General features: G+C 40.8%; 2 protein-coding genes across 3 annotated transcripts in view; one reads left to right on the top strand and one right to left on the bottom strand.

Moving 5' to 3' along the window:
* LOC122563186 (SRSF protein kinase 1-like) overlaps nt 1–2,943 on the top strand; it is an 85,828-nt gene extending 82,885 nt beyond the window's left edge. For both annotated transcript variants that reach the window (XM_043716709.1, XM_043716710.1), the window contains one exon: nt 1,718–2,943. In XM_043716709.1, the coding sequence (XP_043572644.1) occupies nt 1,718–1,902 (185 nt within the window). In that variant the 3' untranslated portion in view covers nt 1,903–2,943. The remainder of the gene's footprint in view (nt 1–1,717) is intronic.
* Nucleotides 2,944–9,527: 6,584 nt separating this feature from the next.
* Nucleotides 9,528–27,975, bottom strand: part of LOC122563188 (LHFPL tetraspan subfamily member 5 protein-like) — a 177,263-nt gene continuing 158,815 nt past the window's right edge. The window contains exons 3-4 of the mRNA XM_043716711.1: nt 9,850–9,895; nt 9,528–9,605 (exon numbers count right to left, since the gene is read on the bottom strand). Of these exons, the coding sequence (XP_043572646.1) occupies nt 9,879–9,895 (17 nt within the window). The 3' untranslated portion in view covers nt 9,528–9,605; nt 9,850–9,878. The remainder of the gene's footprint in view (nt 9,606–9,849; nt 9,896–27,975) is intronic.

Below are 27,975 nucleotides of genomic sequence, written 5' to 3'. Positions count from 1 at the left end.
TCCTCTGCCCAGCTCTGCATCATATCTAAGTCCCTTTGCAGCCGACAACAGCCCTCCTCACTATCCACAACTCCACCAATCTTCGTATCGTCTGCAAACTTACTGACCCACCCTTCGACTCCCTCTTCCAAGTCATTAATAAAGATTACAAACAGTAGAGGACCCAGAACTGATCCTTACAGAACTCCACTTGTAACTGGGCTCCAGGCTGAATATTTACCATCTACCACCACTCTCTGACTTCGACCGGTTAGCCAGTTCTCTATCCAACTGGTCAAAGTTCCCTCTATCCCATGCCTCCTGACTTTCCGCATAAGTCTACGATGGGGAGCCTTATCAAATGCCTTACTAAAATCCATATATACTACATCCACTGCTGTGCCCTCATCCACATGCTTGGTCACCTCCTCAAAGAATTCAATAAGACTTGTAAGGCAAGACCTACCCCTCACAAATCCGTGCTGGCTGTCCCTAATCAAGCAGTGTCTTTCCAGATACTCATAAATCCTATCCCTCAGTACCCTTTCCATTACTTTGCCTACCACCGAAGTAAGACTAACTGGCCTGTAATTCCCGGGGTTATCCCTATTCCCTTTTTTGAACAGGGGCACAACATTCGCCACTCTCCAGTCCCCTGGCACCACCCCCATTGACAGTGAAAATGAAAAGATCATTGCCAACGGTTCTGCAATTTCCTCTCTTGCTTCCCATATAATCCTAGGATATATCCTGTCAGGCCCGGGCGACTTGTCTATCCTCAAGTTTTTCAAAATGCCCAACACATCTTCCTTCCTAACAAGTATCTCCTCTGGCTTACCAGTCTGTTTTATATTCTTCTCAACAATACGGTCCCTCTCATTTGTAAATACTGAAGAAAAGTACTCATTCAAGACCTCTCCTATCTTTTCCAACTCAATACACAGTCTCCCACTACTGTCCTTGATCGGACCTACCCCCGTTCTCGTCATTCTCAGGTTTCTCACATACGCATAAAATGCCTTGGGGTTATCCTTGATCCTACGCTCTGTCTGAACCTTGTTTCCTCAACCTTATGTAAGCCTCCTTCCTCCTCCTCACAAGACATTCAACCTCCCTCGTTGAATTCAACCTCCCTCATTCAACCCTCCCTTCCTCTGCAAACCCCTCGAGATGCAGCATTCGTACTGGCTTTGCAACACCATTCAGGACCTGACCACTCTCTGTAACACACTCACCACCTCCAGCACCTTCACCTCTCCCTGTTCCTATCGTGTCATTAAACCCTTACAATGATTCCCCTTCCCACTGCCGCCCTCCTGCTAGCAGACAGTACGCAGTCCTCTAATATTTACTGCATAAACACTCTCTCGCTTTAGAATTGTTAGTTCTTTTTGGTGATCTTCTTAGCCTGATAATCTAATTTGGTACATTTTGTCCTGAGTGAGGGACAGGTGGGAATTTCTTGCTGAGGTTTTGACTGTTTCAATGGACCGTCCTTTTGTTGAGTGTTTTACACTGTTCTTGAAGTTGTGTGTCATAGTTATGCTGACTGCTTCAAAGAGCTCTGTAGCCCAGACCAAATGGACCCTCCTCTAGGCTGTACTTGTACAATTTGAGATATGGGCAAGTATGGAAATGAAAGTTTAAAAAATTGGGAAGAACCAATTAATAATATTTTGTAGTTCAGCTCGTCGTCCTCAAGTGATTAAGACGCTAATCAAAATGTTTATATCTTTAGGTGAGCTGAGGCACATCACTAAACTGAAACCTTGGGGACTGTATGAAGTGCTGCTGGAAAAGTATGAATGGCCACAGGAAGAAGCTGCAACATTCACAGAGTTCCTGTTACCTATGCTGGAACTAATACCAGAGAAACGTGCTACTGCGGCAGAATGTCTCCGACACCCTTGGCTTAATTCATAGCAACCAAATCCATATTTGTTCTGTCCATAACTTAGTGTGGCACCTGGTTCATTGTCTTACAGATACAAATATATCTGTATAGACTCCTCCAATCTTTAGTCAAATTTTACACATTTAGTTGAAAAAATATACAGGAAAAGGGATTATGCAGGGGTTTGGATTACAAAGAAATATGTATCGTCATTAATAGTTGCAGATTGTTAGCTGCTAATGAACAGTAATTTAGTCTACCTTCACCAGTTGTGCTGTTCATAACACGTATGATGAGTGCGAGTATAAATGAGTAGTTCAAAATTTACTCCCAAGTCTTTTGCCAAGGAACTGTAAAATCTACAAATATCCGCATATATGGAACTAGAGGCCAGTTGAAATCTTATACTCGTACCAAAGAGATAGCTAGCTATGTTTTACACATAGGACATTGACCATTGAATTGGAGATTAAGGTATCTTAGTAAATTAACTGCTTTTGCTTTGGAATGACTTGTGGCCAGTCTGCATGCTTTCAAGTCAGCCTGTTTTAAGATCCAGGCTGAGCAGTGGCCTTTCGACCATGTTTTTTCTGGTAGATTGATGGCTGAGTAACTCATGCAGTTGAGTGTTTAAGATATATCCATATGTACCAGCTTCCCAACTGCCATTCCTAGAACAGCACTTTAGAAGAAACATTCTGTCAGTGACTGTTGAAGTTCCAAAGTACTTATAAGTACTTGAAATCTCGAGTTTATTATTGGAAAAACTATAAGTTATATAGTAGGAAATTGATCCTTTCCATTTGTCCCGTCTGTGTTTATATTTACTGCAGATCTTAGAAATGATAACATTGTATTTAAATATTACTGTTTTCTAATGAAGGTTTCTCCATTTTGTGTTTCGTGTAGTATCTGTCCAGAAAATGTTTTTAAAATTTGCTTCACTGCATAGTCCAGAAAAACCAACTGGAATTAATCATTAATTTGGTCGTGTTCTACTGCATTGCAATGTGGCTTGTTTACCTAAACAGACTATATTTCAAAAAATAAAGTGATCTTTTTGCATATGATTTATGTGAATATTGTACATGGAAAGAAATTGTATTTTCTCTATTTTTGAAGGAAGTGATTCTCAACCAGTGCCAGAAGGAAGGACATACCAACACTCCAGTAAAGTTCTACCTTTCTAAAGAAATTAAAATACTTTGGACTGTTAAGAGTTCACTACAGTCTGGTTTCAGTTAGTGCTATATCCAAAGTCTGCAGGAAAAGTGATTTTCTTTTTCTCTCTTCTTGGAGAATGTGCTTTGGAACATGTGAATTAGTCATATTTGACCAAAGCAGTTAGATAACCTTGACTTGTTTTTGATGAGATTTGAGTTTAATGAATATGTAGTATATCTAAAGTCTAGGAATAAGTCCTACTCTTTTGTGACATGTATCCTTATATAGCAGGGCAGTATTACGTATGGCTTTACTACCAAGTGAGCCTTAAAATGGTATATCAAAAGTCAAACTTTTACAGCTCTGATCTTTACTTCGTTTAGGATAGTTTATTAATTTTCTCAAATATTCTGCTAAAGATGTTTTATATATTGTCCCAGTATAATTTGTATAAAGCACAGTAACCTTTTGCCTCTTATTTTGGAACAGCAATTCTAATATAAAGCATCTGACATTTAAGTTGAATAGCAATGGTATTTTATAGACTCCTGCAGGAAGGCAAATTCCTGCTTACAGTAAGAATCCAACTGTGTAGGTTTTAATATAAAATAGGTCAGGTGCAATTCAAGTTTTTCTTGCACAATTTTCCCCCAAAACAACAGTTGTGCCTGTAAATTGTTGTAGAATAGAGTTTGCCATAGATCTTATACAAGATTTAACAATGGCACAAGTATGACCAAAGAATCCCACCAATGGCAATGGTTCCAAGTAGTTTAAGTAATATTCTACACCTTTAAGACAGGAGGACTGTGCTGTTACAATTCCACCCCTGCCCAATTTTCCAATCATCTTAGAGTTGGAGATGAATTGACAGTCACAAGCATGTCTACTGGTAGCGTATACAATGCTCAATGCAGCCTGGATCAAACAAGTCTTTTTTATTTCAAATTACCATTGTCATGTATGGAATTCCAAAACTTGGAAAAATTTTTACTTTTTGAGTCTTTATCTTGTAGATAAAGAACAGTGGAGTTGGTTGTGGAGTTGAAATGTAACAAAGCATACTTTAGCTGCAGAATTCCATATGTTAAAATTGCAAAATAATGTGAACTCACAAGGAGTAAAAATTGGAATAAAGCTGTGATTTTGCATTATTTTTCATATGCAGCAACATTGGTTTGCCTAAACCATGGGTGCAAGAAGATATTAAAGTGTAGAAATAAATGGATTTGCTTTACGTGCTTCTTGTTCAGTAACTCGTGACTTTGATTACAGTGCCAAAAGCATGCATTTTAACATGGCTATTTACACTTGCATTTAATTCAACAGTAATACTGCACTAATGGTTTCAATAGCTTTAATAGCTCATGGCTGTTTCATTCCTGTTACACATCTTTGTTGATTTGGGCATTCAGGATTTGAATTGAAGATTTATTTGGTCTTGCACTCAAAGTTTTAAAACTGAATGTAAGACCTTTGTTCCTGTTAGATGATAAACATCAATAAACTGTAATTTTGTAATCTTCCCTGGAAGTGCTGGCAAGAACAGAAGGAAGAGATAATCTTCATGTTTGAGTCCATGTCTGAGTGTATAGATTTGAGAGATCCTAATGGACATAAATCTAATTTTTGTCACCAAGACCATTGTACAGAACTCCACCTGACAGGAATATTCTTGCCTGAGTCTGATGTTTGTTCAGAGTCTACAATTTTTCTTAAGCACAATTCTCAATTGGTGGTTTAGTGCAATTTTGGGGAAGTGCTGCTTTGTTGGAAGTTCTGTCTCTTGTATCAGTTGTTGAAAAGGATCATAGCCTTGATTTTAATCATTCTGCTGGACTTGTCACTGTTCAAAAAGTAAATAGGAAGTTTTCTTGGTGTTTTTGTTCATCTTTGCTTCCACAACCGACTTCTATCCAAAGATAAATGTGTCGTACATTTTGTGGTTACTAATAAAATCTTGCCATACAAAATACACACATTTGCCTGCAAAAAAACTAATAGCAATTAAATTGCATGCTAGTGCAATGTCAGTTCACTCTTTCTCTTCTCCATGCCCTTATGAGGACAAAGTGAACTAGTAGTTAATACATAGGCCTAGATTTTCCAACTGTGATTTGAAACCTTATTTTTGATTCCTATGGGACATTGAAAAATAGACACGCCTTTAAATGAATTATTCATTGGAGTTTCCTGGCCTTGGGAGCCTTCTCTTCTGAAGCAGCAGAGAGAAATTCACAACAGGAGTGGACTGGATTAGTATGGAACCAAGATGCCTTTGTTTCACTGTGTTGTATTCTGAAATGTAAAGGTCCTGCCCCCACGTTTGAAAGCTACTGAAAGATGGCAAGTGTATGGTTAGACTGGTGGGCAGGGTGTCAGGTAAGTGGATGCGAGCTTGAATTTGATCAAAGGCTTAAGTGGAGATATGGGAGGGTGCTGTTACTGCTATCAGATTCTGCCAGGGTTGCTTTTTTTCTGTGGTGAGTCAGGTTTCAGTTTAGTAGCTAGAGCTAGTTTTAAGCTCTAAACTTGAGTAATAACTGTCTGAAATCTCCCAACTCTAAGGCATCCAATTTTCTGGGTTTTCTGCCAAAGTCAGCTAGGTTAGAATTTCCACATTATTCTAACCTGCAACTTCAATCAGTACTGCTGCAACAATTTGCCTTTGTAACCTCTGGACTATAATCACAAAGGTGACACACACAATTCTTTATTGAAGTATTCAGCGATTTGGATGTGTTTTGATACTCGTTTAGGTTTGACTATTTCCATGTGCCCTTTTCCAACAAGGAAGGTATTCTCTTCAACACTAAGTCTGTGGTTGGGTGTTGGTGTTACAGCATTACAGAACATTTGGGTGGTGTCTAAACCCTAGTAAAAACTTTACACAGATTCTGCCAGACCTGACGAGTATTTCCAGCATTTTCTGTTGTTTTTAGAAGCCATTGAAGCATCTTAGGTGTTTAGTTAAAATTGATTGAATGATGTTTTATGTAGCCCTGAAATGTAGTATTCACTATTCCATATTCGCATATTTTGCATAATGTTTTCTCTAAATATCAAAGTTGCCATAATTCTAATATTCCTCAGTTCATTAAAACTTTAGCAAACAAGCAATTAATAAAATCATTAAATTCACTTTCCCAAGACTCAGCTTTATATTTGTGCATGCAAGGTCAGGAATTTGTCTCCTTATGGCAATTTTGGACAGGGGTGGGGAGGAGAATTGCTCTATATCTGCAGCATATATTTTCTTTCCTCCAGGACCAATTCCTACAAAGCAACAGCCCCAGCATCAATACTGTGTTTTTGCTGCTTTCATTCTATGTTTCTCTTATTTAAGTGAAAACTCTCTCTCCTGACTCGTGCTTTGCGTGATGTACTACTGGTAGACTGAGGGGTTTTTAAATCTGCATTGGGAGTTTAAACTGGGAGTTAGGAGCACTCTGTAAACAGATTTAAGTTTATTTGATAAGCTGTTTCTACCCAGGACGATCCTTTCACTCTGTGCATCGCTGTGGAGTTGAATTTCACGTTATCATGGAAGTGGCCCAGGAGGAAGCAAACGGAACACACCTTTTGTTCATCTGGCTGGTGCTGTTATGCTGTTCCTTCAGTACTTTGTTTGTAAGAATGATGAAAGATGCTCAAGTCAACATTTGATACTGTAATTCTTCGCAAATATTCAATGTGATTAATTTTTTGTGTACAAATTATTTTCTTTAACCCCCCACGTAAAATAAATATTCATCTCTGAAATCAGAAGCTAACATTATGTACAATGTGGCTTTATTTTATATTGCACAGGATATGGTTCAGGATTAATTACTTCCATTTATGTAGAAATGTATACCATTTTAGAGAGAAATTTCATGCTGCTGTTGGTGTGATGACTGAGCCTTAATTGATATTGTCTCTGACTTCCCCTTTTTGGGAGTAAATGCAGTTGTTATTGACTAATCAGTTACCTCCAAAATGGACAAATCTCTATCAATTGGGTGCCAATCAGCTTGTTAACTGGTAAGTTACATTTTCCACTCTTGTAGGCCTTAACCACCAGTATCCTGTATTGCCGAAAGCTGCTATCCAGTTGGAGGCTGATAGCTTACAACGTTTACTCTAGTTTGACATGCAACAAGCTGTTTTTCTTGTGGCAAGGCTGGAGATAAGAGCTTGCCATGCATTTGTGCTTGTGCCCTGACACTTGGAATCCTCCCTAAACCAGACCGGCAGATTGCCCTAGTTATCAGTTAGGGAATTAGAGGTTGACAACTTTACTTGGCTGCTAATAGACTAAAGGGCTTTAATTAGTGATGTGTCAGAAGTCCCCTCTTCTGACTCTAGCTTAATTGGTAAGAGGACAAGAAGGGAGTGTGTCTCCAAGGCTAAGTTCCCCAATTATTTCTCCTTGCCATGTCCAGAGAAGAGTCTGCCCATTAAATTTCTGCTGTTTTAAATAAGATTTGTCAGTTTGTGGAATAATGCAACACTGTTCTAATGAGTACCAATTACATTATCAACATAATTTCAAGTTGTTGCAAGGCTTGTACACTTTATTTCTAAAACTTTGCAACTTTTAAGAAGTTACAGGACAATTTCTTTAACTGAATTTTGTGCTATATTTTAATAGCGAAGGCTTGATTCAGCATTTGTGTTACTACTGAGACTTTAATATTTTCCATTTTGGAGTAAGGATTTCAAGATGGATTTCACTGTTTGAACTAGTCTTCTGTATTTTCTGGGCTCCTGAAAGTTGTTTTTATTTTTGATTTGTTATCCAAACCACTGCTTTTTATAAATTCTTTTTTACAAAAACAAATGACTTAATTAAAAACATAAATACTAAAATATTCATGTTTTCCCAGTTCTATTTTATATAACGTTATTTAGATTGTGCGCCCAAAATACAAGGCAGCTGATCAAAAGAGGTTATCTTAAATGGTCAATAGAGTTACATACAAGTTTTGGTTTTCTCTAATTGTTATTGTTGAGTTGCTAGGGACCAATGTAAAAGAGAATAAGATCTGTTTTAAATTCCAAAGCATTTAGGAATACTACTGTGCTTATTGTAGGTCACTGACTGCATAAGACAGAATATATACTAGAAAAATGCAGTTACTAATCCACATTTTGTTTAAGGTCTATGGCATTCCCCCTCAACTGCTGGTAGGAGAGCCTTTTCAATAAAGAAACAATTGTCTTTCGAGAAATAAATATCTATGAGGGTAAAATAGCTTGGTTGATGCACCTATTATTTTGTGGTAATGTTTTAATCACTGAAGTGCAAACACACCTGTATGCTTAAAACTCTAGGATAACTGGCATATTTAGAGGAATGGTCATCTGAGCTGATCAAAATGTCAAACCATGAAAGGATTAGTTTTACCACTCTAAGGAATTACCAAGCAATAAAATTGTTCAGTACAATAAATTACAAATTGACTCAATTTCTTTTGCTGGTGGATTGTCATTCAATTATATATATGACTAGTACAGTAAAATAATTTGACGTGAATGAGGAATAGTGTTCTTTTATTTGGGCAAGTAGAACAAGATATTTAATTGCAAGCTAGAAAGGAATGTTCATGTGTGTATAAAACACTAATTTTGGATTAGGAGCATTTCTGTGAAGTTGCGGCTACCCATTTCCATACCCAACAATTTCTGTTGTGCTGTGTGGCAAAGAACTCTGCAATAATACTGATCTTACTCGCAACATTTTCAAGCCTAAAATCTAGTTAGGATATTTTGAAATGTTTCCAAAGCTAGAGCTTGCTTTGAAGAGTTGATGTCTGCCACCCATATGAATGTTAGCATTCAGATTTACAATGCAAATTGGCATTAGGTTATTTGACTTGTTGCTTCAACAAATCACCGTATTTGAGCTCAGCAGCAGCTGTCATTAAGATATGCTTTTGAGAAGTGCTGAGCAGAGGAGAAATGTAGTTTATTCTAATTAAAATAAGTGTGGGCCACCCACTGAATAGATTAGCAAAGAAATCTCTCTTTCCTATGAAAGCAGCCTATAAATCTTTGTTCAAAAATGGTGTTGGTGAGATTTTTCATTTGTGACAATTCAAAGCAGCATCAAGTCTTTACATCTAATTAAAACATGGCATATACATAGAAACATTCAGATTTTAACTAGTTCATCACAAGAATTAAGACACTATAGATGAATAAGAACTTTTTGTTGAAGTGTAAGGGATATACATTCAATACAGTATATGTACAGTACAGAATGATAATATTTCACTGTGCTTGGACCCAAGATAACAATGCTAGTACTCTTCCTAATGAGGTTTATTTGTATCAACTCAGTGGCAGGAATTAAAACCTTTTAACACATTAATCCTCTGACCTTGATACCATGTAGCCTGGTCATCAATAGGATGAATCAAAATAAATCACATTTCATACTTTCAAATTACAACTTGGATGCAGTTCCACAGATGTACAAACTGTGTTGTATTAGCTTAGCCTTTTGGGAATCTGCAACATAATTCACCTACTGAGGAGAATATGAAGATTCTTTGATCCAGTGTTGTGAACATGCTGAACAACTCTGAAAATAGAAGAATACAAGGTGTGAAATATATTTTAATGACCCATTTAAAGCTAATGCAATATCTTTACCACTAAAATGTCTACTACTGAACTGAAATGAAAAATGCATAACGTTTTTAAATCAGAATATAGCTTAGCATTGAAACTTCATTTCTAAAATATTTGATCCTGTTCAAACTTCTAATCCACAACAAATGCCAAATTCTATGACTAAATTGTGGATGGTTTTACAAATGACTTACTGTAATTGAAATGAATGTTGTTGTTGTCTTTAGGCATTGTCTGCATCTGAAATACAGGAAATAAGTGCAATAAGGTGCTTAGAATTGATTACCATATAACTGAGTAATTGGCTTTGAGAGCTGACATGTCTAATAGTAATTCTAAAATTAGCATGCAAAATATAATATAACTTCACTTTAGTCTTTTTTTAAAAATCCCTCTTTTACCCTATTGCAGCTTAAATTTTGTTGGAGCATGAATATAATTAAGACTTTTAATATAATAACTACTTTATTACAGAGAGGATCACTCTTGCACAATTGCATTCTACTGGCACGCTTGGTCTTTCGGGGAATCAAGGTCATTGTGCATGTGCAACATTAATCCAATATGGAGATGTGTTATGCAAAATGTAATGGAAGTTTGGTGTTGTCATTGTATGTTGAACACACTTTCTGTATAATGCAGAGTAATTCTTGGTACAGTACTAAAATACAAGGGAAAATCTGGCCATCGAATTGCAACCTTACTTAGTTGGCGCTGTTGGAGTTTTGGGAAGCCAATAACTGAAGATGAATGCAAAAGTTATGTTAAGCAGAAGAGAAAGATTTAAGGTTTACTACGAAAGGCATGAGGATGCAGGGAGTTTATTAAAATCCAGAGCGTTGTGATTTAAGTACACTGCTTGTATAGGCAGTGAAATTGATTTAATAAGCACTTTCAAAATGTGAATTGTATGTATACTTGAAAAGGAGAAATTGCAGGACTTTAAGCTGGGAGTCAAGACTAAAATGGAATAGCTTCTAAAAGCTTTCACAGGCAAAGGAATGAAGTTAGCCACATTTACTGCTATGCTACTTTATAATAAAGTTGAAAACAAAATACTGGAAATACTCATGGAATACAGGGAGAACTAGCTATTTGGATACAGAACTGGCTTGAAGGTAGAAGACTGTTGGTGGAGGGTTGTTTGTCAGACTGGAGGCCTGTGACCAGTGGAGTGCCACAAGGTTCAGTGCTGGCTCCACTACTTTTCGTCATTTATATAAATGGTTTGGATATGAACATAGGAGGTATCGTTAATAAATTTGCAGATGACACCAAAATTGGAAGTGTAGTGGTTAGTGGAGAAGGTTACCTCAGATTATAATGGAATTTTGATCAGATATGCCAGTGGACTTGGAGGTGGCAGATGGAGTTTAATTTAGATAAATGTGAGGTGCTGCATTTTGGCAAAGCAAATCTTAGCAGGACCTATAACTTAGCGGTACTTATGAAGTGCTGCTGAACAAAGAGACCTTGGAGTGCAGGTTCATAGTACCTTGAAAGTGGAGCCGCAGGTAGACAGGATAGTGAAGGAGGCATTTGGTATGTTTTCCTTTATTGCTCAAAGCATTGAATATAGAAGTTGGGAGGTTACGTTGTGACTGTACAGGTTGTTGGTTAGGCCACTTCTGGAATATTGCATGCAATTCTTGTCTTCCCATCGGAAGAATGTTGTGAAACTTGAAAGGGTTCAGAAAAGATTTACCAGGATGTTGCCAGGGATGGAGAATTTGAGCTATAGGGAGAGGCTGAATAGGCTGGGGCTGTTTTCCGTGGAGCGTTGGAGGCTGAAGGATAACCTATGACTCGAATCATATTGACAGAGGAAAGAAAAGAAAGTGCTAATGTTTTAGATCCCCCCCCCCCCCCCCCCCCCCCCCCCCCCCCCCCCCCCCCCAACCCCGCCACATATCCAGATCTGATTGTTGGTCTGACAGTAATGGTAATTCCCCATCCCAGCACTAACATGGCATTTCACAACTGTTGCAAGTATTTTCTGTTTTTATTTAAAGCACATTCCTCTTAAATTTACCTGTACGTGCTGGCTAAAAGAATGTGAACTATACCTGTGTTAGTAAGGTCTGAATTTCAGTCATTCCTTTGACTTTGGAAAATGTTATGAATAGGAAAGTTAAGGCTTTTCCATTCAATTCAATTCATTTGCATTTGCCATTGTTCAGCCCATTATATTGTTCTGTAACCTAAGACAGTGATTTTGAACCAATGTACCAGTGTACTGTGTAAACTGTTCAGATATGCCATGACATTTTGTGCAAAGGTAAGGAAGTTGTTTGACTGGGTGGCACAGTGGCTCAGTGCCTCAAAGCGCCAGGGTTTGATTCCAGCCTGGGGTGATGGTGTGGAGTTTATATATTCTCCCCATGTCTGTGTGTGTTTTTTATGTGTTCTGGTTTCCTGCCACAGTCCAAAGATGGGCTGGTTAGGTGGATTAGCCGTGGGAAATGTAGGGATACAGGGATGAGGTCGGAAGATGCTCTTGAGAGGGTCAGTGCAGACTTGATGGGCCAAATGACCTGCTCCCACACTAGGGATTCTATGCTCTGAAATAATATAAACCAAAATTATGCTATAATTTAAGAAATTTAATGATGAAATTAAGAGTGAGATATTGGTCTTGTGATTCTAAAATGAAGCAACATTCTAAATGCAAAAAGACACAAAGATCTTGTGATACTTTAAACTAATGACAAAGCAACAGTAATTTTTTTAAAAGTCAAAATGAAGCAAACAAGCTAACAACTGATGGGAGTATTCATTAATGGAGCAACCTTTATGGTGGCCCTCTCAACAATACCTCCCCAGATCAATAAAGCTGCACACGTCAGCAGATCCAGGTTTCCCACTCGGTAAATTGCAATCTACTTTGTTTTGATCTAATCCTTTTAATTCCAATTGTGTAATGGTTGAATACATGTGGAACAGATTTTAGAGTTGTGAACAATTAGAAATAGTTTGGCTGAGCAGATTTTGGAAATGTCTCTATGAAATGTGAAGCATTCATCCATTTGATCCTCCTTTAGCTTATTGCATGCATGACATTGCAACCCTGTCCAGTGAAACTGTAACCATAGTAAATGTGACATTTATGAGTGGTCAATTCAGCTGATAAAAGTGGATGTGCTCTGGAATTGTTTGCCTCATAAAAGTGTGTCGTGTTACTGAAAACGTTGGGAACCATTGATCTAAGGCTTTCTTCCCTACTTATACTACCAAGTTTTGTCACCTGAGAACATTTTATCAAACCTTCAACCATTACCCTCAGTCTCTTGTCACAAAACCAATTAGATCCAATTTGTCAAATTGCCCTGGATCCCATCGATTCTTACCACCTTAAAAGCTTCCTATGCAAGACCTTGTGAAAATCCTTACCAAACATCTGTATATACTGCATCCACAGCACAATACTCATCCACATTGTGTCACCACCTTAGAAACTCAAACATTTCAGACATGATTTTCCCTGACAAAGCTATGTTGACTATGCTTGATTAACCCTTCCTTCTTAAAACGGAGATTAATTCTGTCCTGCAGGTGTTTTCCAACTCACCAGCTTATGATTCCTTGGTTTAACCCTACCACACTCCTACTGGCATCGCAGCAGTCTTACAGTCCTCTGGCACCTCTCTTGCATCTAAAGACAATTTGAAAATGAGTGTCATATACCCTACAATCTCCATCCACAATTTGATATTTGCCTGATGAGCCCCACTCTTTCCTTGTCTATCTTGTACTAATATTCATAAAATGCTTTGATATTTTCCTTTATTTTACCTCTTTTTTTGTTCCTGCTCTTTGCTTATCTAATTTATTTTGTTTTAACTTAACCCTCTGCACTTTCAATAGTCCATAGAGCTTCTGGTGTTCTAAGCTGTCAGGATCTAGTTTCCCTTTTTGCTTACCTGATCCCTGCAGATTCCCTATTATTCAGGGTTCTCTGAGAATTTTTAGTTCAATTCTTCACCTTTGTGGGAAAATATTCTTGCATTTCCACAGGCTGAAAAGTGGCAAGTAACATTATCTGGCATTTGTGTAACTCCAATGACCATCTCTTTACCATCTCAGGCCAACCCCATCATCCCATTAATCAACTTAGCAAACCAATACAAGTTATCCTTCCTTGAGACCAATCATATATCATTTAAGTGAGGTCTCGCCAATACTTTATGCAATTATAACAAGTCTTTACTTTTATAGTTAATATCCCTCACACTGAAGATCAATATTTTATTTGCCTTCATACCTATTTGCTATATCCGCCTGTTAACTTGGTGCTTTATGTATGATGTTAGTCTATTTAACATTCTTGTTCACAAAATTCATATTTTCTAAAGATGTGAAACCTTCTGCACTCAGTAGATGGAGTTAAAGCACTGCAACTTAGCTGCCAGGGCTGCCTGAATAGTAGAATTAAACACCCAGTCGGGTGTGAAATTGAGATTTGTTTTTTCCCCTGCATGCTGTGTGTGCTGTCAAGTCCAACCGGTGTCCATAGTGAACAATAGTAGATTGATGCTTAAAACGGCATTCAAGATTGATTTGAGCCCAATAATTCAATTTTCTACTCTCTGAACCAAGAACGCATTCAGCAGCCCTGCCTTTTCCCTGTAATTCTTGATTTCATTATTGATTAATCATAGAATTCCTACAGTGCAGAAGAGGCCATTCAGCCCATTATCTGCACCGATCCTCCCGCCATCCCCATAACCTCACATTTACTATGCTCAGTCCACGTAACCTGCACATCTTTAGACCATGGGAGGAATTTAGAGTGCCTGGTGGTAACTCTCTGGCATTGGGCAAATGTGTAAACTCCACACAGACGGTTAGCCAAAGTTGGAATTGGATCTGGGTGCCTGGTGCTGAGAGGAAACAATGCTAACCACTGTGCTACCATGCCACCCTGTGGCCCCCACTTGATTAAAAGTCTATCCTTTTCAGCTTCGAATTACTTAACGATTCAACCTCAGCATCTCTGTGGTAAAGAACTCCAGTCATTCATTGAGAAAAGAAATTACTCCTTATCTTTGCCTTAAAAGGGTAACTCCTCAATCTAAGATTATGCCTGCTTGTCATAGACTCTCCCACAAGAGGCAACTACCTTTCTGCATCCATCTTGTTAAGTCCTTTACAAATCTTGAATATTACAATAAGGCCACCTCTCATTCTTAATTCTAATGCATTAGGCATAGACTATTTAACCTGTCGTCTTAAAATTGCCCCTTCATACCCTGATTCAACTGAGGAACCGTCTTTGGACTGTCTCCAATGCTAGTATATTTTCCTTAGATAAGGAGCTCAAGACTGTTGTTCTCAGACCAACTCTCTCAGCTCTTCGATTGTTGAAGCTAAGACGCCCAGGCATTGCATGATTTTGCCTGATTAGTTTGCATGCAGAGGCACAGATGCAACTTATGCACCTGCGCAGGAGTTCTCTGACAGTTCTTGACTTGTTTTCATAACACTCATTCACTTTGCACATAGTTGTAGACTGCTCGTCCCTGTCTGCATTATTGCTTTCTTTTGTGTACATTTTGGTTGAAACTTTATTGCTGGAACAGCACAGCAGGTCAGGCAGCATCCAGGGAACAGGAGATTCGACGTTTCGGGCACAGGCCCTTCTCATTCCTGAAGAAGGGCCTGTGCCCGAAACGTCGAATCTCCTGTTCCCTGGATGCTGCCTGACCTGCTGTGCTGTTCCAGCAATAAAGTTTCAACTTTGATCTCCAGCATCTGCAGACCTCACTTTCTCCTTTGTGTACATTTGCTGATTTCAGTCAGACAGCCTCAGTGTCTTGCAATGCTTTCTTACTTCACTAGCTCTTCAGTACTTAGTTACAGGTTGCTGAATACTGTACGGTGGCTTGTGTTATGTTTTGGTGCAAGGGGAGAGACTGGCAGCTTGTCTTGGTAGAGAGCACTGAACCCAAAAGATTGTTGACTTTTTTCTTACACTGCCGGACATCTTGCTTAATGTGGACTTAGGATTGGTCCAGACTAGTATAACCTGATGGTATGGCCGCCTCTGGCGGTCCACAGGAGGAAGGATGGCACTCTTCCCCCACCCATCTCACAAGACATCTGCATTGCTGTTTGGAAAGCAGGGAGGAAGTGTTCCTCTGAATGTAGAGGCTGGAGCACCATAACGTCAGGGACTTTTTCTGGCTTGCAGCATCTGAAATTGTGCAGCTCGGTTACATATATAAAATGTTGGGTCCCAGATGGAGCATTCGATTTCCTGGAGAAGTCTGCCCCAGAGTTCAGCATAATTACTGAGGTGATTTTCAGAAATTTGCATCAGAGAAGTCACTATGAACTAAAGCTCACGAGATGCCATGACTTTCTCAGTCAGTAAAACACTAATGGAAAATGGAAAAATTCTGTCCATTATCATTGAAATCTGCCCCCTGCTGCAACCTCAGTAGGACCAGGCTTGTATTAAGATTGAGTTGCAACATCAGCCATTAGACACTGCATCATGGTTATGTCTAAAAGTGTGGATGCGCTTGGTCACTAATTCATGCTGAGAAGGTGGGTTCCAAACTCTATGCAAAGCACTCTTAAATTAGTGCTGGAACACTTCTTAACATTAAGCAAATGTTCCCCAATGCTTGAAGCACATCTTTTGTAGTTTTCCACCCAGCAGAACTTGACCTCCCTTCTGATGACCTGGCATCTGTACTGTTCTCAACCACCCATGTCCCCACCTCCAACCAAGTTGCAGACTGTCCATATGCAGAGTTGCACTAAGTGCAGTTCTCACCTCTGCTATCCTCTCAGATCGTACAGGGTCCGAGATGGAGGGGGAGTACGAAATCAAATGAATGTGCAGCTTCATCATCACCACCTTATTGCTTCTCTACTGCCTGGCCCCTCTAAGGAGAAATTCAATGGTATGTTTATGGTGTGTGGCGGAGAGGAAATTTTAAATGGTGTAAACTCACCTGCAGCTTCTAAGTCTGAGCAGAATGCAAGATTAGAGAATATGAGATCTTCAGTGGTTTCAACCCGAGCACTGACCATGGCTCATTAATGGATATTTCAATAATGGGGAGCTCCGTCTCCACCATAGAGTTAGGATAAGCAAATGTGCTTGTTTCACTCCAGTTTGCTCCTGTTGCCTTTGGTTGTGTCCCAACTTGTTTTACAAGTGAGAAGGAACTTTGCTTGTGAATGTGCAGTGCGCTGTTTGGATGTTGTCTGTCATGCTTGACTAGTTATAGCGAGAAAGCTGTGAGATGTGACTGTGAGGCTGCCTACAGTTTGTAATATGAGGTGAAACATGGATGTGAAGTATAAGTTATGACTGACAGAGTGGTTAGTAAGTGGTGAATTGAGCAGTGCCTCACTCTGCTAGTGGGCTTGATACAGTTGACAATGCATTCATTGGCCTTGGCTACTTGTAGGCCATGGGGACTTCTTGCAGCATTGCACCCAGGTCTTCAGGACTTGGATTTCTGACATTGACCTCCTCAGGAACCTGCTCCCATTACCACTCTGGAGGCCTTTCTGTTGATGCAGGACACTTCTCCTTGTTTCCACTTCCAACATTGAAGTCTCCAATACAGTACTCAAAAACCTTTGAAGCCACATTATGCTATGTTGTTCTGGTGACAGATCATGACTTGACATGTTAGCTATTGTTTGTCTCTCTGTAAATGCTGCCAGACGCACCAGTTATTTCTATCTTTTTCTGTTTTGAAACTTTGAAATCTAGAGACATCCAGGGCTGTTGGTGTCAGGACCAGCTCACTCCATCTAATATTAGTTGAGAATAGATTGGAATGGAACCAACTGTAGCCTCAAACCCTGACAGAGCTTTCACTTTTGGTAATACATGAAATAATGGTGATGACAATATATTCCTTGACAGTTGTATTATTACCTTGGGACATACGTTGGTGTTGATAATGACTCATGTATTTGACTACCTTTAATAAACCATTGAGGTTGATCCAAAGGTAATGCAAAATATTATGAAGTTGTGGGTGTACTGTACTTTTAAGGGAGCTGAAATTTCTGGCTAGCACAAAGTATGCTGAGCATTCAAAAATGTAACATTTGGGTTGAAACATGTATTTGGTGCTGTGTTTCCAGGACACAAAAACAAATTCAAAATGTAACCAATCAGTTTAAATTCTCCCCCAGATCCAAAAGTCCAATTGAATTTGAATCTTACTATTTTGGATGACGTCAAACCAATGAAATGGTCTGATGTTTTGGGATATAAATATTAAACATTTTGAACAGTTAGCCAGAGCGGCAAAGAACAGCCAGAGACAACAAGATTGCTTATAGAAAGATCTGCTCTCTGAAAGGTACCTTTATCAAAGACCTGGGAAGCAGAATCCCTTCGAAGAAGAAAAGAACTGAAAGCTGCCTGGTTTTGAAATAAGATTTTTAAAAAATCTTAATCGGGATTTTTTTTATTGGGCTAGTATTGTAGAGGGGGAGGTAAAGATAGTTTTAAGAGAAAGGAGTTATAAATAGTTGTTAGTTAATATTCTCTGTTAGACTTAAAGAATAAAATTGTTAATTTTTACTTTAAATAGTGACTTTTGGGAAGGTTCTTTGCCTCTCGATTACAGCACGGGGTGAATCTTTTGTGTTACTGGTTTAAATTAGTAGAGGGGTTTACCCAGTATCGTAATAAAAGGCTCGAGCCATCAGCAGTTCTGGGATTGTGTGAATGGTTATGGTAATAATTTCTAAAGTATTTCTTTTAGGAGCAAACATTTTTAATTTTAATGAAAGCTATCTTCCATCATGTATTGTCTATTCATCAACTGATGAGTCTAAACTAGAAGCTTAAGTTTAACAGCAAATCTAATTTTCTGTGTTTGCATTCCTGGCCTGAATACAGTACACTTTTATAGATTTAATGTTATTTAATTTCTGCCAGAAGTATCCCAAAATAACTATTTCCAATATTTTCTGCTGTAAATCTATTTGTCATGACCAGGGCCCAGGGGTGTCCTCAAACTATGAACTATGAATTTGGAAAGTTGTTTAATTTTCTGGTATTTAAATTTAAATATAACCAGCAACAGAGATTTATGGTTTAAAATGAGAAAATATTGGTATATTACTGAACTGTTAAAAGGTAATTAAGAAGTAAAAACATCATCAGCTAAAATGTAGATACAAAGATTTAGAGTTGTATATGATGGTAAAAAACTGAGTTGAGCCTCTATTATTGTTGTGGGCCGAGCTTGCTTAAAGATTCTGTTTCCAAAATGGAGGTGTTGAAAACCTAAAGTCCGATTCTGTTTCCATACTTGAAGAGTTGAAGATTGCACCCTCAGGTGGACCGAGCAGAACAGGTCTTGAGTGACTGAAGTCTCCTTTGTTTATCTTGTATGGCACTGTAGCTGGGGCTTTTAGCAGCTGCAGAGCAACAGGCCTGGATACCATTCTTTATCTCCCTGTTGACATTCAGTGACAGGTTTAGGATGTTTTTGCCAGGGTCTATGCACTTAAATGATTGATCACAGTCAGACTTGTTTCTACAACTCAACACTTAAAATGGCTCTTATATGCTTTCAAATTAGGTGTTTGTTTAGTTTAGATCTGGGGCACAAATGTTTAGGCATAGTAATTCACTTTTTAAACTTTCTCAGTCATTAACTTGGATGGGTCTCACTCGGATTTTGTTAAGATAGGAAGCACTATTCACATCTCCAGTAAACCATTGTCTGTTTACTCTGAGGAATGGTTTATTAAATTTCAAAAGGTCTCTTGTGAATTTTTGAGAAAAATGTAATCTGGTCCTAATCTGAGCTGACTCCATAAGGATAGCCATCTGACTTTTGAGAGCAATTTTGCAAGTTTTTTTTAACTTTAGAGACAATAACTTTCTTTACAAAATATATAACATTATGACTATAGATTAGTGACATTCCTTAATCTTCCTCAAACAAGATTTTGCATTTTCAATATTAGATTTCTGTCTCATTTTAAGTTGTGTTTGGAGAAAAGTACTGACTTTTTTCCTTTCACTGTTTTATGTAAGTCTTACCAGTCCGATTTCCGGGACACCAGGACTGATGTGTGAGGAGAGGTTGAATTGATTAGGATTATGCAAACTGGAATTCAGAAGCATAAGGGGGAAGAGTCTCCTAGAAACTTTCAAATTCTAACAGGACTAGGCAGGGTGGATGCAAGAAAGATATTCCTGCTAATAGGAAAGCCCAGAACCAGTTGTCACAGTCTAAGGATATGGGGATAAACTACTTCTGAATATAGAACAGTGCACACTAACAGGCCCTTGAGCCCACAATGTTATGCTGAATGTGACACCAAATTAAATTAATCCCTTCTGTCTGCTCTTGGTCCATATCCCTCCATTCCTTGCATATTCATGTACTTACAATAGGGGAGTTTAAGGGACTTCTAGTATCTGCCGCCACACTTCAAAATAGATGTGAGGGGGCAAGATTTTTATTTACACTTGCCCTTTCTCACCTTAAATGCATGCTGCCAGTATTAGATTTGGAGGTGCTAGTGTTGGACTGGGGTGGACAAAGTTAAAAATCGCACACAACACCAGGCTTTAGTTCAACAGGTTTATTTGGAATCACTAGCTTTCAAAGCACTGCTTCTTTATTAAGTGGTTGTCAGTAAAGGCAGGCATGCCATAAACCTTCTTTACCACCTTAACTACTTGCATGACCACTGTCAGGGAGCTATGGACTTGAACCCCAAGATCACTCTGTCCATCAATGCTGTTCAGGTTCTGTATACATTCATTTTTCAAAATGGCAGCACGGCAGCAGCTCACAGCGGCCTGTTGGACCAAGAGCTACTTAATTCCCGGAGGAACAGAAAACCCGGTGTTTGCAGACACTGCTACAGTACAGGAACCAGCTGAAAATGTACCTGGATGGAGAGCTGCTGAAGGAGTTAGGTGATCTCGGCTAGCTATAGAGACCAGGCCTCCAGTCCTCGACCTCGCCTGATGCTGGTGGCTGGGTGTTGAGACGTCCCAAGCGATGTGCGTGGAGGCAAAAGTGCAGTAAGCATGGAGGAGTTCTTGGCTTGCTACAGAGACCAGGCCTCCAGTCCTCAGCCTTATCTGATGCCAGTAGTTGGGCATTTAGTCTTCGGAAATAGTGTGTGAGGAGGCGGAAGCGGGATAAGCGTGCAGGATGGGGCTATTGGGAGGCTGCAGAATACTTACCCTGATGCACCGTTTATTGTCGCTGGAGATTTCAACTGTGTAAATCTCAAGTCTGTGCTCCCTAAATTCCATCAGCATGTGGAATTTCCGATGAGGCAGGAGAACACACTGGATCTTGTTTATACACACATCCCCGACACGTACAGGGCAGAGTCCTGGCCCCACCTCTGCTCTGCAGACCACATTTCAGTTACGCTAATCTCAGTATACAGACTGCTCGTTAAACATGTCAAACTGGTTTGGAAACAGGTGAAAACCTGATCAGCAGGAGCCATTTCTGCTCTTCAAGACTGTTTTGAGGTGTGTGTGTGTGTGTGTGTGTGTGTGTTCGGAGAGGCTGCAACTGATGGCGATTCGATCAACTGAGAGGAGTACACAGCGTCGGTGATTTGCTATGTATTGACAATGTCACTGTGTCCAAGACCACATCACCTCTTGCCCCAAATAGATGCAGTCGATGACCACAAGGATGTGTGCACTGCTGAGGCCCCATGATACCACCTTCAGAGCAGATGACAAGGCAGCCCCAACAACAGCGAGGGCCAACCTGACCCGAGTCATCAAAGAGGTAAAGTGTGCGCGCGCACACACACACACACACGACCGCCACTTTGACAGCACCCACCTGCAATGACTGGGTATTACTACAGCAGACATGAGGAAATCCCTACGTAGAGTCAACTTACATAAGGCTGCTGGACTAGATAACATGCTTAGCAGAGTGCTCAGAGGATGCTCTGAAGTATTGGCAGATGTTCTCACTAACATCTTCAACATTTCCCTGAGCTGTGACATAGTTCCAATGTGCTTCAAGGTCGCTACCATTGTCACTGTGCCGAAGAAGTCTTCAGTATGTTGTCTCAATGAATACTGCCTCATTGCGCTAACACCCATCATCATATTAAGGCCCTGCTGCCCCCCTCACTGGACACCCTGCAGCTCCTGTATCGTCCAAACTGCTCAATGGATGATGCCATTTCCACCACCCTCCATCTGGCCCTGACCCACCTGGAGAAGTAAAACACCTACATCAGATTACCGTTCATCAACTTCAGTTCTGCATTCAACACTATCATTCCTCAGCACCTGATTGGAAAGCTGAGTCTGCTGGGCCTACATATCTCCCTTTGTAACTGGATTTTGGATCCTGGACTTCCTGAGACGTCAATCTGTCTGGATTGAGAAAACATCTACAATGCCATCATACTGAGCACGGGAGCCCCCCAGGGCTATGTGCTTAGTCCACTGCTGTTCACCCTGCTGACACATGACTGTGCAGCGAAGCATAAGTGGAATTATATCATCACGTTTGCTGATGATATGACTGTCGTGGGTCTCATCAGCAAGAAGGACAAGTCAGCATATAGAGAGGAGGTGCAGCGGCTAATGGGCTGGTGCAGAGCCAACACCCTGTCTCTGAAAGTGGACAAAATGAAAGAGAGGGTTGTTGACCTCAGGAGAGCACTGAGCGACCACTCTCCACTGGATATCGACTGCTCCCCCGTGGAGATCGTGAAGAGCACCAAATTTTTTTGGCATTCACCTGGCTGAGAATCTTACCTGGGCCCTCATTACCAGTTCCATTGCCAAGAAAACCCAGCAGCATCTCTATTTCTGTGCATGCTGAGGAAAGCCCATGTACCCAGCCCTCCATCCTCATCACGTTCTACAGACGGTTCATTGAGTGTACCTTGAACTGCTGCATCACTGCCTGGTCCGGGAATTACACCGCCTCACAATGTGAGACCCTACAATGGAGAGTGAGGACAGCCGAGAAGAGCATCGCAGTCTCTCTACCCTCCATTACAGACGTTTACACCACACGCTGATAGACACCCCTCACTCAATCTCTTCTCCCTCCTGCCATCTGACAGACGATACCAGAGCATTCAGTCTATCATAGCCAGACTGTGCAATAGTTTTGTCACCCAAGCCATCAGGCTTCTTCACACTGTATGATCAGACTCTCTTCCATCTGAAATTCTGTTTTAGAAGCAATTCTAAGTCATGCAATGTCTATTATTCATTTACTGCACTAAATTTGCGTGTTTTGCATTACTTATACACTTTATGCCGCCCTTCCTATGATCGTGTAGTTTCTGCTGTCCATGTAGCACCTTGGTCCTGGAGGAATGCTGTCTCATTTGTTACTGTGTCAGTTGTATATGGTAAAAATTACAAATCTACTCTATTCTACCCTACCATCTCAAAGTGCAGCACCTCGCACTTATCCGGATTAAACTCCATGTGCCATTTCTCTTCCCATATCTGCAACTGATCTATATCTCACAGTACCCTTTGACAATCCTCTACACTGTCCATAACTCTACTGATCATAGGATTGAGGTGAGGAGAATTTTTTTCACCAGAACAGTGGTGTGTTTTTGAAATTTGTTGCTATAGAAAGCAGTCAAGGCCGAAACATTGTATGATTTCAAAGAGGCGTTAGAATTCACATTTGGGCTAAAGGAATCAAAGGATGTTGGGGGATAAAGCAGGAACAGGCATTTAATTGAATAAGCAGCCATGATTATAATGAATGGTGGAGTAGGATCAAAGGTCTCAATAGTGTATTCCTGCTCCTAGTCTTATGGAGTAAGCCTGACCACTCAAAACATTCTTAAGCAGGCAGCTCAGACCATAACTTTGCAATTTGTTTCGGTAAGTGTACAGTGAAAATTCCCAGATTAAATTAGCTAGGTTGACTACTCGATTTTAAAACTGACAAAAAAATGATTCACAAAATTCCACAATGAAACACAAAGAACAGAATAAAGAACCAATAGAGAACTCAACCCATCCAACTAGTCTTAATTATGCTTTTCTGAATGTACACAACAGTCCCAATAAGCAAACTCCCTTTTAAAAACCAGTATAAATGGAACACATGCTTACAGGTTGAAGTTGAAGGGCAGAAAAAGAGAGAGTTTCCACACAGCTCCCTGTTGAACTTCCAACCACTGCAAGACTGAACTAAAACTGCTCAGCTCGGAGCCAGATTGATCCGATCCCAGCCCGGTTTATTGCCCCTCTGAAAAAAAAATCAAGGGCCAAGTATCCTTCAGCCAAGGAACAGCTTTTAGAAAAAAAGCGACTAGCTTTGTGATACCTTCCACCCCCTTTTAAAAAAAGAACCATCAATACCAAAAGGTAGCTTCATTTTTAACCCTTCAAAACTCGCTTAGTATTCTCAACACACACGTACACTATACTAACTATGCGCATGCAATTTCAGGCTGTGGTACACCCACCACTGAAAGCTTCCCTGTCTCATTCGAGTCTCGATAATGTATCAGCAATCACGTTTTCACAACCTGCCACGTGCACAATTGTCAAATTGAACGGCTGCAACAACAGGCTCCATCTCAACAGTCTGGCATTTTCGTCCTTAAATATTTCCACAAATGTCGATGGGTTGTGATCAGTGTATATGATTGTCTCAGATGCTGGTAATATAAACACTGAAATGTTGCAATGCTGACACCAAGCTTAAGTCTCTTTCTCCACCGCTGAATATTTCTGTTGATGAACGTTCAACTTCCTGGAAAAATACCGGATGGGTCTTTCTATTCCCTCATCATCCTCCTGCAGGAGCACCACACTGACACCTACATCACTGCCATCGCTAGCCACCTTGAAAGGCTTTGTGTAATCCGGGTGGCTAATACTAGGGCAGTGGTTCACACAGTTTTAAGGCTGTCAAATGCCTTTTGACTGTCCGCTGTCCACTGAAACTTATTGCCCTTTTTTAAAAATTTGGTGAGTGGGAGCAGCCACACCTTTAGAGTTTGGCACAAACTTTCGGTAAAATCCACTCTGCCAGGAACTGTAGTACTGCTTATTTTTGTCAATGCTGTGGGCAATTCCCCAATTACTTTTGTTTTTGCATTTCATGGGGCTATTTATCCATGTCCAATAACATGGACCAGGAAGGTGACTTGGGCTTTGGCAAATTCACTTTTAGCGAGGTTTACCACTAAGCCTGCCTTCTGAAGTCGATTGAACAAGTCCAATAAATGCTGTAAATGTTCCTTCCATGAGTGACTAAAAATCACCAGGTCATCAATGTACACCACACAGTTGGGTATTCCAGCAATGACCTTATTAGTCAGTCTCTGAAAAGTGGCTGGAGTGTTTTTCATCCAAATGGCATGATTTTGAACTGATATAGCCCATTTGGCGTTACGAAAGCTGAAATTGCCTTTGCTCTCTCTGACAGAGGAACTTGCCAGTAGCTTCTGAGCAAGTCCAACTTAGAAATGTAAGTTGCTTGTCCTATTTTTTCAACACAGTCTTCCAACTGTGGAATTGGATATATATCAGTCTTTGTAATGACATTGACTTTGCAATAGTCTACACACAACCATTGGGTACCATCTGGCTTTGGCACCATGACTATGGGTAAGCTCCAGTCACTAACTCACTTCGATTCTGCCATCTTGGAATATGAGCTCTCTCTCCTGAACCTGTGCTAACTTGAGAGGGTTTTGCCTGTAAGGATGTTGCTTAATTGGGACAGCATGGCATTTGGCTTTAGCACCATGACTATGGGTGAGCTCCAGTCACTAACTCACTTCGATTCTGCCAACTTAGAATATGAGCTCTCTCTCCTGAACCTGTGCTAACTTTAGAGGGTTTTGCCTCTAAGGATGTTGCTTAATTGGGACAGCATCTCCTATATCTATATAATGCACGATTAAGTCCGTACCCAGGTCGCGACGTTCTGCCTTCAGAGCTTGCAGCAATATCTTAATGTCGAGCCTCCTGCTAGGTGGTGCGCCCTGGCGACGTATTTTTTCCGCCAGGTGCGTAACCTCAACTACGACACACAGCTCCTGTTCGTCTACCGTGACGCTTTGGAGGTCACCCTCAAGATGCTGCCTGTCTTTTACCAGGACCTGATCACTGTCTGGAACATGGTCGAATCGCGTTGCGCCTACCCTCCAGCAGGAGTGGCAGCTGTCGTCAGGGAGCCGTTGCTCAGGAATCCGCACCTCTGCACTTGCGGGTTCGAGTGACTGTCGGAGGGGAGGGCCATGGTGGCGAGGGTGACCAGGGTCGGGGACGTGCTCAGTGTGGGGGCCTGGGCTGGACGCTGCCGCAGGACATAGCGAGCAGGGCAGCGGTTGACATTCGATATGTGGCCACTACCATCCGATGCCTTAAAATGGCGGTGCTCGGACCCGACGTAGTGCACCAATTGGAGGACGCTCAGGTGTGCGGTGAAATCCCGTCCGCGCTCAACCCTGTTTGGACGGCATTTCACATTGGCCCCAAGGTCCCTTACTTCCCGCGGGAGCCTGTGCCACGCAACCTGAGCCGCCTCTGGAATTTTAGTTTTGTCCCTTTTAAGGACGTAAAAAGCACACCTGCAGCACACCGTCCACCTCTTCTCCCTCATCCACCGTCCGGACACGCCTTGGCGTGCCCATTTGCCACCGGGTGGTGAAGATCCCCAGTGGAGGGCTCTCTACACGGGAGTCCTCCCTCTTTCTCTCGGGGATCTGGGGTGGAGGGTGCTGCACGCAACGGTCCCCTGCAACCGCAGATTGCGGTGGTTCACGGACTCCCAGCCCAACTGCTTGTCCTGTGGCGCTGTGGAGTCCATGGATCATGTATATATTGGGTGTGGGCGTTTGCACTCCCTTTTGATTTCCACAAAAACCTCCTGTGCTTTTGGTTGCACTTCAGTCCCACGCTCCTGATCTTTGGGCACCCAGTACGGAGGAGGGAGGGCAGGTCCGAAGACCTCCTCGTGGGTCTGCTCCTGGGTCTGGCCCAACTGGCCATAAATAGGTCCAGGCTGTGGAGGGGGTCGTTAGGGCCGACTGTCTGCCCCTCTTCCGTGCTTACGTTAGAGCTCGGGTGTCTCTGGAAAAGGAGCACGCGTTGTCCACCGACACCCTGGAGTTGTTCAGGGAGAGGTGGGCCCTGCAGGGGGTGGAGTGCATTAGTTCCCCATCCAACTCTATTTTGATTTAAATCCCTGCCCTCCCCTTCACTATTTGATCATACAGCACTGCCCTTTGTGAAGGGCACTGCTTGTCACAGGCCACTCGGCTGTTTCCTCTCTTCCTGGTGATGGGAATTTGAATAAAGATTTGTGCACCTTGTATCCCTCACTGTGTCTCACACCTGCACACACACACCATGGGTGCTGGGGAAAAAAATAAGCACTACCACAGTAAGGCAGTAAAGTGGGCGTTAAAGAAAAAAAAGGGACAGAAAAAAAGAAATATAATGCACAATTAGGTTAGTACTTCCCAGTTTATTTCCGCATATCTCCCCAAGTGATAGTAATAACTTTTTCAGGTCATTCCGATTTTCTTGTGGAAGGTAATTCAATAATTTATTCCAATTTTTGACAACTTCCTCATAGTTGATTTGAAGAATGTCCAATTCAGAATCCTCTGAACTTGGTTCTTCCTGCTGTGCTGCAACCATGAACACCTTCTCCTCTTGCTTTCCTTCTGTTTCAAAATACCTTTTGAGCATATTCCCATGACACACTCTGTGAGATTTCTTTCTGTCTGGAGTCCTTATCAAGTTGTTCACCTTACTCAATTTCTTCTCAATTTGATATGGCCCACTAAACCTTGCTTTTAAAGGTTCACCTGTCACTGGAAGTAACACCAACACCAATTGTGAATTTGTGATTTCTTATCTGCCCTATTTCATTGTATCCTGTGATACTTTTAAATGCTGTCAAGCCAACTCTTCAGCTCTATTTATTTGTTCTCTAAAATTTGACACATAGTCCAAATGGGTGGTCTCTTAATTATGACTTATTAATTTCTCCTTAATTAATTTTAGTGGTCCTCTTACTTCATGCCCAAAAATTAATTCAAATGGACTGAATTTGGTCGATTTATTTGGTGCACCTCTGATAGCAAAAAGTACAAACAGAATTCCCTTATCCCAATCATCTGGGTAATCCTGACAATAAGCCCTCAACATGGTCTTTTGTGTTGGATGCCATCTCTCTAGCACTCCTTGCAATTCCGGATGGTACACAGTATTTTTAAATTAGATTCCCTACAGTGTGGAAACAGGCCCTTCAGCCCAACCAGTCCACACTGACCCTCTGAAGAGTAACCCACCCAGACTCATTTCCCCTCTGACT

Source organism: Chiloscyllium plagiosum, chromosome 26, assembly GCF_004010195.1.
Source record: "Chiloscyllium plagiosum isolate BGI_BamShark_2017 chromosome 26, ASM401019v2, whole genome shotgun sequence".
In the NCBI taxonomy this organism is placed as follows: domain Eukaryota; kingdom Metazoa; phylum Chordata; class Chondrichthyes; order Orectolobiformes; family Hemiscylliidae; genus Chiloscyllium; species Chiloscyllium plagiosum.
Note: the sequence above shows the minus strand (reverse complement) of the source record. Positions and strands in the feature narration are given on the sequence as shown.